This window comes from Anoplopoma fimbria, chromosome 17 (assembly GCF_027596085.1).
Source record: "Anoplopoma fimbria isolate UVic2021 breed Golden Eagle Sablefish chromosome 17, Afim_UVic_2022, whole genome shotgun sequence".
Classification (NCBI taxonomy): domain Eukaryota; kingdom Metazoa; phylum Chordata; class Actinopteri; order Perciformes; family Anoplopomatidae; genus Anoplopoma; species Anoplopoma fimbria.
Window position 1 is genome coordinate 11,674,684 of NC_072465.1, and position 13,608 is coordinate 11,688,291.

The following is a 13,608-nucleotide window of genomic DNA, read 5'->3' on the forward strand; positions in this document are numbered from 1 at the left end:
CAATGCAGTGGCTGATTGCAACGGTCATTTGGAGTGCATTCACCTTCATTGTCAACAGTGTTAAACTGGTTTGGTTCAAGCCTTTCTGATTGTGTTGTGTTATAGAGATGGCTGGTCCAAATACAATTTACTCAATAAAAACTAGAAACCAAAGCAAATACCTCCCAAAAAATATGAGCCTGAGTTATACTTCACGGGCGCGTAGTAGTTCTGTTTATATTCATTTCTGGAGTCCACTTGGAGTAAGCAAGTATCTAGCACCTACATTCACAGCAGATTGCTGTACTACCACTTGTAGTGTTGAGGCCATGCGATAAAGAAGGCCTGTCCGTGCGCTAAAGAACTAAATCTTCACATACACTGCAAGTGGACCCTCACGGAAAAGTTAGGCTCTAAAGTTCAAACAGTTTTAGCATATCATTACAAACTGAAAGCACCAAGTTAAAAAATGATTCCTGGCTGAAGGTTTGAAAGTTGTTACCTTTGTGTTTGAAAGGATCAAAGCAGCTCACCTGTTTGGTACTTGAGCTGGTATCCAATTAGAATGCCGTTGGGCTCCAGGGGTTTGTCCCATTCAAGGTGGATGGTGTCAAAAGTTCTGCGGTTAATCCTGAAAAACTTCGGGGTATCGGGCACTACAAACACACACACAAAAAATGTTTTACTGTTGATTGCTCTCGGCCGATATTCAGTAAAAATCATGTGATCAGGGGATTGACATTAACGCTTTCTAGTCACCAACAAATCAGCAGGAGGAGAGCTAGTGACGTTAGCAGCACCAGAGCTAACAGCTAACCTGCAGAGGTTTCATTGAGTTACATTTTGATGCAATCATGCTATGGTCAGTGAAATTATTTTTATTGTTATTGCACAGGTAAATTATAATCATGACATTTTCAGTGTAATCTAGTAAAATATAGGTTTTGGTGAGAAACTTCCTGAATCCAGTTGTGTAAAGGAGATCTTTTCACAACAACAACAATAGATATTAGAGATTAATTATGATTTTAGTACCTTCCTAACACTTGCTCTAAGGAGCTTATAAAACATCATTAAAACTATTATATTTTTATCTTCATCATCTGAATTGTGTTTTTCTTTTATGCAGATAACCACTATAGATTACTTACTGCAAAGTAAAAGGATAATATTTAGAATTTTTAAAGGTTTACATTGACTTCAGGACAGTTTAAATTATTTCTTGGGATGTTGGTGGGAAAAAAAAAATGGGGCCTCAAGACCCTGATAAGATCTGAACCATGATTTTTGTGTGTTGCTGTTGCACCCTTCTCTTGGATCTAATATTTTAGTTTGCCAGGGGCCGTGTCCTCACCTCCCTCCTTGGTGGTGACCTCCACCGTGTTGCTGGGTGGACCCTCAAAGAGGTTGTTGGCCACAACCAGGAACATCTTGTATTGTGAGTAGGGCACCAGGTCACTGAGGATGCCAGACGGCTCGGCCATGATGCTGTAGAAACCTTTGGTCTTCTTCTCCTTACTGACCACCAGACCCGGAACCAGACTCGACTCACGCCAGTAGTACAGCTGAGAGGTAGAAGGGTGAGGAATTGGTTAATGGGAAAGCAGTACAGAGGAGGGTGAGGAGATTAATAAAACTGGAGAAATTAACAGCAGAAACTAAGAATCTATTTTCAGACCAACTCTGCAGTAACTTCATTTTCATTACAAAAACACAGCCAGTCTCACTCTGTACTCCTTGAACTCTCCCTGCACAGAGCTCAGGTCCACGGGCTTCCAGTGCAAGTTGGCCTCGGTGCTGTCAACCTTTGACACCCGCAGGTCAGTGGGAGCGTCGGTGGGCGCTGAACGCACAAAAAGGGACAAAGTATGTGTGAATAGGCGGAAAGGTTCAGCTCTGTTTATGCAGGAAGAAGAACCAATTGATTTCAAATCAAAGTGAAAAAATGTACTGATGACATTGTGAGAGGCTGGTACCGTCTTTCCCAAACGGATACTCAGTGTGTCTTTACTCACTGTCCTCTCCAGAGTATCCAACGACCACATTAGACTCAGGTCCTTGTCCAAATTCATTCCTGGCCTGGATTTTGATCTCGTAAGGCACGTAGGTCTCTGTGTTGAGGACCACATGTTTGGAAACCACCGTGGTCACGTTACTCCACCCCTCTCCAAAATCCTTCCGTCTCCACCACACACTGTAGTGCAGGTTCGGTCCGTTCCTCTCCAGATCAAGCAGAGGCTGCAGAAAGCAAGACAAGAAGCTGACCGTGAAATGCACACTGACTGAAAGTAAGATTTAGTTTAGGTTTGTTTTAACTTTCAAGACATGAAAAGAACATAACCAACCAATCAGTCAAAACTGCTGTTCTTCTCACTTACAAAATTCTACTATTTAAACTACTGTCTTCAGGCTACTGGATTTAATCAACCATTCCATTCCGGATCATGATTGATGAATTTATGAATTCAAAAGGAATCTTACAAGTTGTTATTCCCTGCCTTGTACATGTCTTACCTCCCAGGTGATCTCCATATTGTCCTTCTTGGATCCCCATCCTCGTAGACCTTTGGGGATGGCATCTGGGGCTGGATGGAACATAACACATTTACTCAGATGAACAACATCAACTGTAACTCATCCCATGTCCTCAGGCACAGCGTTTTCTTAACACCACCTGAGAAACCTGAATCTTACTGGCCATTTGTCTTTCACTCTTTTACTACTTTTACTTTAAAGCAAGGGGCTACAAACTACACATCCAGCCCATGTGGCAATCTTATAGGGTCCTCCCATATGCCCTTCCCTTAAGTGTTTACAATAAGATAAGATAAGACAAGATACTGTACCTTACAATACGATACAATACTTTACGATACAATACTGTACGATCAATGTTGTACAATACGGTATTTACATACATACAATAAGATATGATAACATGAGATACGATAGGAAAAGATAAGATAACATAAGCTAACATAAAATACGATAAGAAAAGGTATGATGAGATAAGCCTCTATTGATGCCCAGGTGTATAGTATATGAAGTATAAACAGTATTAGATCAAAATATAAACTATATATGAGCAATTACACTGAACATTATAAAGCAAACAATCATTCTACGTATTGTACTCAGACCAGAGTTGTAAACTCTTAAACTAACAGTGAAATATAGTTATTGTATAGTTTAAGAGTAATCTGATACCCTAAACTATACATACACCTGAATAGTATACAATATGACTAAGTAGTTGAAAAAGTAAGTGCATTGATATAGTATAATATATAACATACATATTTTAAGTAATTCATTTATTTTCTAGAAAGGCTTCATGTTTAGAGCACAATTTTTGGCTTTTAATTTCAAATGTATGTGGGGTTTGTTTTATTCTGCTTCCAGCTAGAATAGGAACAAATTGCCCCCCAGATCATCTTAGTCCTACAAGCTGAACAGTTCCACTAATTCTAATCTAAGGGCAAATCTATTCTTACAAGATGAAGGCAGGTTGTGTTGATCTCAAGTCAAACCTTCAGTCAGAAAATCCTAAGTAAAGTACTTGAAATGTTGTTGTGGTGACAGTACATAAAGTAAACTGAGTGTGTGTGATGCTCCTCACCAGCTCCGCTGGTCTTGTACCGTGGCGAGGGCTGGCTGGGCTGACTCCGGCCCACTGCGTTGATGGCGATGACCCTGAACTGGTAGTTGACGAAGGGGGCAAGCTGCAGGATGACAGAGTTCAGTTCTCCAGGGTATATGGACAGGTCCTGCCACCTACCCGGCTCCCAGCGGTCCTCCTCAAACTGGACCAGGTATTCTGCACAGACACCCAACTGGCATTAGAATAGGCAGACCACTTGTTATTAAGGGATTAATTGGAGATCGTGGGGGGTTCATGTGGTCCTTGAAGGTGTTCAGCAGGTAGCAAGGTTGGTAGGATCTCATGCAGCTTCATGAATTCATCCTTTTTAGTTTAATGAGCCATTCAGATTATAATGATCATTTTATAAGTAATAGGCCCCTTGTTTCTCATATGGATGTGGCCTATCAAAATGTATCTCATTTCTTTAGTAATGAGTATTTCTATTTCTGCATGTCTTCATTATCATTTCTTTCCTGAGCTTGGAAACCTGGGATGAACTTCACCACCTCTCCTTTATCTACACAATCTCCCTACAGGATGCACGTTACTGCTACAGGTGTGTCAGGACACTCTACACAGATTAGGCCTGTGTCTGACAAACAAATGTATGCAGTCTTAGCGTAAATATAATACAACCCTTTCCAGGATTTCCCAGAACAGTGACCTGAAATGAGATATGTGTGTGAGTAAACTGACCTGTGACTGGGCTCTGGTGGTAGTTTCTAGGGATCCAGGTGAGGCGAACGCTGCGGGCTGCGGGGTCTGACAAATCCAGATCCAAGGGGGGGTCTGGACGGTCTGCAGAGAAATAGGGTATAACCTGACCTTAGACATGGAAAGGGAGCGTACAAACACATACATAGACACGACCATAGACATGCAGCAACACTCATACTGTACAATGTCTCTATTCTGGTGATCAGTCAGTCAATCTTAAGTTAAGACAAACTACTTTATAACACCCGATAGCACCTCCAAATTTCCTCCCAGTTCACTGACAGGAAGTTACAGGATACATCTGCCAGTGAAATGAGGACAAATGAGAAAAACTACTCTATTGTCTTTGTCAGACTCACTATGAGATTAAATGACTTGACAGGATGTTTTGTGGTGCATGCATAAGATAAGATAAAATAAGATAATCCTTTATTAGTCCCGCAGCGGGGAAATTTGCAACTCTGTATGTAACTCTATTAAAAACTCCTCTCACACAAACACAAGGAGACAGAATCATCGATGGCACATAATGAAATAATCAATTATTCAATTAAATTATAAGAGTGTTTTAATATAAATAGTGTCACACAGCAGAGGCACACGTTTCGATGGAGGCAGAGGAGAAAAAGTAAAAAATAAGAAGACAAAGCAAACAGAAAAAAATGAGGACATGACAGAAAAGAAAAAGAAAGAATTCCACCCGAGCCGTGTGTTACCTGGCAAGGCACTAGAGACTGAGGGGTTGAGGGAGGCTTCCTCTGTGGGACGGGGTCAAGGACCAGGAAGTGGGTATAAAGGTTAGAGTATGCAGGTTAGTCTACCAGCCAGTCAACAGCAAGGGAGCACAATGGTTAACAAGATATTAAGTTCACACTGTATTAATATAAGTCAGCTTCATTAAGCACCAGATTGTATGATGACATATTAGGGTCACTGTAGGTAAAAAATAAAATAGTAATTATGGAGCCAGGGGAGGGGGGTAATATTCTGAGAGAAAACTCTTTCAAGATTAAAGTGGTCAATTTACCAAAAAAACTCAGATATATTCTGAGATTAAAGTGGCAGATTCCTGAAGGAAAAAAGACATTGCATATCCCTAATTTGTAAACATAAAAATGCTTGTAGTGTCTGTTTGTGTTGCAGATGTAATTAAGTGTTTTTTTTAAAGGACACAGGGAACATGTTTTAGACTTATTTTGTAAATAATGTAATTCATCTTATTTCCATAAATGTACAGTATATGCCCTTTGTTAACACCATATTTAGAAAAAGAAAGATGCAGTCACCTTCAGCTGTTTGAATGCATTTACCATAAATGTCAGTATATGGGTGCAGTACAATGGCATAGTCTGATTTGACCATGCAGTGATCTAGCTAGTGACGGCTGGCTTGATCACACTGTGGTGAAGTTAATCCAACCTTGCGAAGTCAAGCGATGTGGTACTTTGACAAATAAAACAAAACAATTAGTTTTTTTTCTCGTAAATTTGCGACTTTATCTCGGAATCTCTTAAACTGAATATTTTCCGCCTCCCCTGGAAACTTTCTTTTAACCTTCAATGGCCCCAATACGCTATCATAAGTTTGAGACAACCATGTTATCATCATATTAACATTTGAGACTTTTGCATTCTCAATTAGATTTGAGAACCCAGGTTTTTTTCCCGCCAAAAAAAGGAACAAACACCATTGAGAAATTTTGACCCAAACAAAATGTACTGCTCAGGAGAGGAAATACTTCATCAGAGGAGAAGATGAGGCTTGGAGGATTACGAACACGCTTTAAAAAAATGGTATCATCTGTTGAATGATGGCTAAAAAAGAGTTGTTTTCCTGTTACTTATTGACATTTATGAAAAGTCTCAAATGTCAAAACATTGGTCACACAGGATGTTCAAACTGAGTCCACATCATAGCTTCACTACAGCACTTTCTACACAGCACTATACAGTAGCATCTCCACACACTGCATGCAAACTGTTGAACCAGTGGGAGTAAGTAGAGTTAAAGCTAGGTTAGGTGTGTATTTTAGTAAACTGCTGCAACAATAAAACATGCATTATTTCCATTTGAAGACATAGAGCTGAAAAAATAGTACAGTGTCAAGAGAAGACATTTACAGTAAATATCTACAGAGAAAATATAAAAAAAACAAAATATAATACAAAGCAAAAGGTAAAAGCATAATAGTGGGTGTGTCTAAGAGGTAAAGAGATGTAATCATACAGTGCTTCTAATTGACTTAAGTATTTCAATTATGAGTGACTGCCCTTTTCTCTTTCACGGCACAGTCACCAGGAAAAAAAAGTTGTCACGTTGTGTACGTCTAGAATTGCAAACCACCGATACATTGACTGATGACGATATTTTTTTCTTTTCTTTCTGGCATTCCGTCAAAGCAAGTGATGCGGTATATATAGCAACTGTTTGTGAAAGTTGGTATAAAAGTTACGTTGATTAAAAATGAATAAAACAGGTGAAAAATAATATAGCGGCTGGGACAGATGATGGACTGGTCATACAAACACAGGACCCTCACCCAGGAGAGGGCTGTTAGTGTCCTGTGTGATACTAGAAGCAAATATTGGCTTTACCTTTGTTACGTTACATTGTCACGCTTGTTACATTACGTTACATAGAAAGTTCGCTAAGGTTGATCATTTATTTACACTTGTTACGTTGTTACGTGTGTCATGAAGCGTTGTTATATTTGAACATAGACCATTACATTTTCTCTTACATTAATAAAGTAGTTTTGCCTCAACCTATGTCCTTTTTTCTTTGCCTAAACCATTAACCAGGTGGCATTGTGCGTTTCTACATGTTGGAAGCGAGGCTGACATGAAAAGTATTATGAAACGTATTTTTGGTTCAGAGACATGCGTTCTATGAATCTCGTTTATTTGGGCTCAGAGAATATCTTATTATCTAATCATGCTCTTTGCTCCTGCACCGTTCTGTATGTGAGTGTACCTAACACGGTGAGGCGGGCTGAGGCTGAGTCCTGGTCTATCTCAGATTTAACGGTGCAGGTGTAGGTTCCCTCATCACCCTCGTTCACATTGGGGATGGTCAGCGACTCCTCGTCTTTCCTCAGCCTGGGAGACAAACACAGGGAACGGATTCAAGCTTTCATGTTTTTACTTGAGCTGAAAAAATGACATTGCTCTATAACTAACTGAATTTCCATTCTCTGCATGTGACATGTAAAGGATGCATCGAGAGTGACATGAACAAATCTGATATTATATTTAAATGAATCACACAATAACCACAGACCGATTATCCATTGATGTCCATTTTTTGTTTCAGAGGAAATCTTTAAAATGTATGTTGTTAAATGACGACTTTGGATTATTTTATCTCTGTTAAAACACCGACATGGTTCAGTAGTTTGTGTTTTGACTCTAAAGGTGCAGGTTCAGAGCACTAGAGGTGTTTGAGGGTTAGTGTGTGCCGTTACCTCCAGCCCAGGTAGAGAGGCTTGTCGTCCTTGGTCCAGGCCACGGTGATGGGCAGGCTGGGATCGGACTTCACCTTACAGTCGAAGTGAGCCGTGGAGCCCCTGATGGCCGACCGGCGCTCCGGGGCTCGAACGATACGGGTTGGCTCTGAGCGGGAGTGAGGTTGAAGGGGAGCGAATACGCACACGCACATTCTACGTTAACTCAGACATTCAGATTCATCCAGGGAAAAATCAGGTGTGTGCGATGACTGACGTGTCAGAGTGGGCTCCATAATGCTCGCTCACACCAACAACATACATATGACATATGACTGCAAGGCCACACTCAACATCTGTTATTCTACCAGAGCTCCTAGAATTTTTCTTTTTTCTGTTGAAGCAGGTGAACAAATCTGCCCCAGGTAATATAACTGTACTTTTTCAACTAACCAGTCTGTTGACATCCATTGCTCAATTCATAATTTTATCCTTTAAGATATTTTGTGAAATTGTCATGATTCTGATATGAATTCTTGAGTTATGGCAAAATAAGTGTTTTGTGACCTTTGATCCACCAAACTCTCATCAGCTCATCCTTGTGTACAAGTGGACTTTGGGGCCATCTACCTCTTCTGTACGTCTGTAGAACATCCCACTTCCTGGACCGGGGAAACTGAAGCGTGATTTCAGCAGCAGATTCTTCTAACACATATTGAACTAACGAATGCTTTCTAAAGATGAGAATCTCTACTTTTGACTTGACAAAATAACCTGAGGAATAAAAAAGTTATCTCACTGCCTTGCCAGATGAGTCCACCTTTCAAATGTTTTCAGTTCAGCTCTACCCTGAATGCTAGGATGGAAGTATATATATGTAGTTTGAATACAAGTGTAACTGTTGGTAGACAGAAGTTGAATTAAAGGCACGATCCAACAGTGCAGGCTGTTTGGCACAAGGGAAAAAAATAATTTCACATCTTCCACACACAGCAGTGACATGCAGTGGGAACCCCATGTAGAAAGGTATAAACCCTGTTGGAGCTGATGGTTGCAGGATGTAAGCTGCACATGATGTAATAACAACTCATTTTGGAGATGAAAGATTACTTTAGTTTTTCAGCTTCGCTGTGAGTCTTAACAGCACGCCCTGTCAGGAGAGACGTAATGACTGACCTTTGACCTCCAGGCGGACCTGGTTCTCGGCCGTGCCCAGCATGCTGGTGGCCACACAGGTGTAGGTGCCCTCGTCCTCTGCTCGGGCCCGTTTGATCTCCAGGGTGCCGTTGATGTAAACGCGGTAGTGACCTCCGTCCAGCCCACTGCCCTGTCCGTTCTTAAACCTGCATGCACAGAAAGCACGGGAAATATGAATGATAAAGTATAGCTGCATGAATGTTGTGCTCAAGAATACATGGATTCGGGTTAACAGGGGCCAAAATCAGCATTAAAGCTTTGGATGTTCACCAGCGTAGTTCGGGCAGAGGAGACCCGAAGAAGGGACAGTCAAGGTAGGTGCGATTGTTCTCGATGACTTTGATCAGCTGGTTTTTAGGGCCCAGCATCCTCGGAGGCATGTCTACGGAGAGAGGGACAGAGGATTCACATATTTTAGAATAAGTGTGTTTGCTTTTTTACCCAGAGTAATTCATAGTTATATTTATTATTAGTATAAATTAAATCTGCTGGCATCTAGTCAGGCATGAGTCCATGATGTGTTTAGCCTAGCTTAGCATTACATTTAAATATGTGTGGATAGGTATCAGCTTTTGTTCACTATAATCAAAGAACATGCAGAGGTTCAGTTCTAGTGGATATATTGTGAAAGCAAAGGGCCTTGCATTCATTTTTCCACATATACTTCAGGGCCAGAGCCAGTCGAGGGCTAAGGCTTACAGACAGATGGGCGACACACCCACTGCTCTGTATACATTTTTGAAATCGACTTGCCCCTCCCAGTCTCACCGAGGACGCTGACGAAGGCGTTGGCCAGCAGGTAGCCGTGCTGGTTGGAGGCGTTGCATTGGTAGACAGCGCTGTTTCCCATCTGCACTGAGCGGAAGATGATGGTGTCACCGAGCACGTGTCTACTGGGGCTGTGGGGGGCGTCTGAGGTCAGGGAGAGGAAAGAAGATGATAGGAAACACATAACAAAAAGGACAATCATTAGAATTTACACAGATGTATAGTGAAGACGATATTTAAATTTGAATTGATTGGATTTGAGTGGTTGCGGTTGTAGTCTGCTACAGACTTCAGGAAATAAGATCTTAACTGTCTTTATAATTTACTGAAATCTGGCCCGTCAGAACAGTTTGATTAGAAAAGCCTGTTGACATAAAGCCAATGTCTCCTTCTTGTTCCTGTTAGTGGTCCGAGGAAGAGTTAAGCTGTTGTTCCATGAGGACCACAGTGAGGAACATTTATATCATGAGCTATGGAACGTTTAAGAGAATATCATGAAACTGAAGAAATCCTAGCAACTAGAGACACAGTGTAGTAACTGTATAAGACGAGAGCTGATTGGATAATATAGTTAAACCACCTAATGTACTGAGTGTAATCAAGCCCCTATTATAACATGTGAAGACTGTCATCATACCCAGTATGAATATGTGCCACCATTCACACTCACAGAGCTTTGTAACAACAACACTAACAATAAATGAATGAATCGCCATCTTCTGAAAACTGTGGCACAATTTGTAACCTTCTGTTTTATCTTATTTTGTAATCAAATCTGGTAATGTTTAAAAAAAAGCCCAATAATCAAAATATCATATAATACATAATATAACTTTAACACAAAAAAGAAAGAAAGATAGAAAGATGGGAAGATAAAAAGAAAGAAATGATAGACAAAAAAAGAAAGAAAGAAAGGACGATAGACAGAAAAAAAGAAAGAAAGATATAGATGGAAAGAAAGAAAAGACAGAGAGAGAGAAAGAAAGAAAGAAAGAAAGAAAGACTGATGGAAAGAAAGAAAAAAGAAAGACTTATAGAAAGAAAGAATGGACAGAACAATGACAGAAAGGAAGAAAGTAGAATATGTACTCTCTGTAGGCTGTCCGTTGGTCAGCCACTGGATGTTGGGTTTGGGGTTTCCGTTGGCTCGACACACCAGCCGGCCGCCCTCCTCCGGAGCGAGCACCAGGTTGGTGGGTTTGTCCAGCCAATAAGGAGCCGCTGTGGAACGCAGGGAGTCACATGACATACAGACATACATCTGTATACACATCTGTATAAACCCATCACCAGTGTAACCTCCTCACCTTTGACCTGGACAAAGATGGAGTGGCGTATGCTGCCTAGATGGTTGTTGGCCATGCATACATACTCCCCAGCATCCTCCTCTGACACGTTGATGATCTTCAGGGTCTTGTTGTAGTTGTCAAACTTCACCTTTCTCCCTGGCAGGTCCCCACCCTTCTTAAACCACTTGATGGTGGGCGTGGGACTGTAGGGGACAAAGAGAGGAAACAATTCCTATTGGCCCAACAGTTGGTCTCACACTATTGGAACTGGATCAGGGAGTATCAGCTGAGCATACTATGGACTGACAAATCCCAGCTCAAAGCTCTTCAGTCCAACCACTGAGTCGACTGCAGAAAGCCCAAAGCAACAATACTAACTCAATATTTACAGCCCAGTTGCACCGTTGTGGTTCTATTATGATCAAGGGTCACTGGTGCTTTACTGGACTGGAAAAACAAATTCCACATCCAAGTTACTTAAAGTGTTCTCCCTGTCATGCATCACAGAGGGGACATGGACTAAATGGAGGTTTGAATCACTTCAATTCTTAATCTCAAATGTAAATAAAACATCCTGTGTCTGAATTATGCAGTTTTTTATCTCTGATAAAAAAGAAAAACACCAACAAAACTGCTGATTCATAACTTTAAAATGATAGTTTGTGTCGCAGCGGTAACTTCGGGGTCTGAAATGTGTCTTAAACCTGCATTCTCTCTACTGTCAATCAGTGGGCGACTTCTCCGTTGTATAGAAGTCTAGGAGAAAATGACTCTACTTCTCTCTTGATTTATTCCCTCAGTAAAGTTTATGGTCTCAATCTCTAGTTTAAAGTCTTCTTCAATACAGCAAGATGTTCATTGAGTAAATGATAGTCCATTTAGAGTCAAATAGAACATAAAGCAGGATATGCTTTAGGGCGGGGCTACTTTGTGGTTTGACAGGTTGTTACCAGGGCGTTTTCCGTTTTTTCACTTCATGAAAGATAAATGTAGCATTTTGATTGCCTATGTTTTCAGCGTTTGGTTGTACTTAGCTCCACCCTCTTCTGTCACTTCTGGTTGAAATAAACAAGATGCCAACGGCCGAAATGACGAACACGAGGTTCTAAAACCATAGTCCACAAACCAATGGATGACGTGGCTGAGTCTTCATCAACTTCTTATACAGTCTATGGCATGCAGTAAACTAGCAGAACTCCCTACAATTAATTTCATTATATCTGTATGTAAGTGTGTGTGTGTGTGTATGTGTGTGTGTGAGAGTGTGTGTGTGAGAGCTCACAGTCCAGCAGCGATACACTCCAGCAGCAGTTGCTCGTCCCGTAGCACCATCTTGGAGCTCTCGGTCCCCGAGGGTGAGAGGAAGGTTGGCGTGGACTCGGCTACTTTACGGCCTGCGGGGCGAGTAACAGGGGGCAGGGTTAACACACACAAGCACAGACAAACACACACTACAGTTTATCTTTGCACCAGGAGCTGAACATCCTGTTTGCAGGCACTGCCACGTGAATCTAACACCATTAGTCTGATCGTTTCCTTGTGGCTGCGCTCCATCTCTGTCGGGGTTCAGCTCTCCCTGCAGTCTGTCATGAGGGCGGAGGTGGCCTGTAAACGGGTTTAACACCCTCTGGCCGCTCTCACAGGAAAACATTAGGTGATGCAGAAACAACAACGGACTCATTGATCTTGCTTTCCGTTTGCCAAGGGAACAAAGATGGCAAAGATTGGCATTAAAAGCTTAAACAAAGCAGCTGATAAAACGTTCTTTTTCTGTGATGAGATTACTTCAGCGTGAAGCTGAATCATATTAAAGTCATGTAGTCGATGGCATTATTTAACCCCATGTTGAACTTTCCACAGGGCTTAGCTAAAGCGAGCAGCAGCATTGTAACTAGAGCCTTTAGAACAGAACCTTGGTGATGTTTGGAGTTAGCTTTTAGGTTGTGAGGCCTTTAATAATCCACACACACAGTACAGTGACTGATAAAAATCCATTTTAAACCTCGGATTTCCATACAATGATTGAGGGATAGTTTGGAATAAGTGGTGCTTCAGCTTGTTTATTTTCAACACAAATTGTGAACAAACCATCTGAGCATCAATGAATCAGTCAGTCCAGCTAAGCAGTCTGGGACGTGAGCAAACTGCTAAATGCTGTCTTTGTTTGTATATTTTGGCAACCGAAACCCATGTGGTACTTTAATCTGGCAAGTAGTTTACGGTTTAAGTGTACAAATATTATGTCACCTATCTTTTGCTTTTTATACTATTCATGTGGGCTTGCCATTAAAGGATAACTGAGTGCATTCATTTCAACTGCTTTAATCTTCAACTGCTCATTCAACTACTTTAAGTGTTAAAATACAAGCTGAAAATGTAACTGTCCAAAGTGCTCCGACTTAAAATGTCTCCGCTTTGAGTGTTTCAAATAAACTCTCTTCATCTGCTTTAAGTGCTTCACCTTTTACAGGGAAACGGTTGATATGTTAAAACCTTTTAACCTGTAAACGCTCTGCAGCTGTAATTTTCAGCAAGCCTTGATGACATTTCTTCAGAGAACTCAGTTTTTGTTT

General features: G+C 41.1%; 1 protein-coding gene across 1 annotated transcript in view; it reads right to left on the minus strand.

Annotated features, from left to right (window-relative positions):
* Positions 1-13,608, minus strand: part of nfasca (neurofascin homolog (chicken) a) — a 60,854-nt gene that overhangs the window by 25,988 nt on the left and 21,258 nt on the right. Inside the window, exons 7-21 of the mRNA XM_054616061.1 lie at positions 12,318-12,429; positions 11,054-11,238; positions 10,836-10,967; positions 9,747-9,890; positions 9,249-9,360; positions 8,958-9,124; positions 7,803-7,950; positions 7,313-7,437; positions 4,319-4,420; positions 3,599-3,796; positions 2,494-2,564; positions 1,995-2,217; positions 1,707-1,822; positions 1,334-1,544; positions 513-635 (exon numbers count right to left, since the gene is read on the minus strand). Coding sequence (XP_054472036.1) covers positions 513-635; positions 1,334-1,544; positions 1,707-1,822; positions 1,995-2,217; positions 2,494-2,564; positions 3,599-3,796; positions 4,319-4,420; positions 7,313-7,437; positions 7,803-7,950; positions 8,958-9,124; positions 9,249-9,360; positions 9,747-9,890; positions 10,836-10,967; positions 11,054-11,238; positions 12,318-12,429 — 2,169 coding nt within the window. The remainder of the gene's footprint in view (positions 1-512; positions 636-1,333; positions 1,545-1,706; positions 1,823-1,994; positions 2,218-2,493; positions 2,565-3,598; positions 3,797-4,318; positions 4,421-7,312; positions 7,438-7,802; positions 7,951-8,957; positions 9,125-9,248; positions 9,361-9,746; positions 9,891-10,835; positions 10,968-11,053; positions 11,239-12,317; positions 12,430-13,608) is intronic.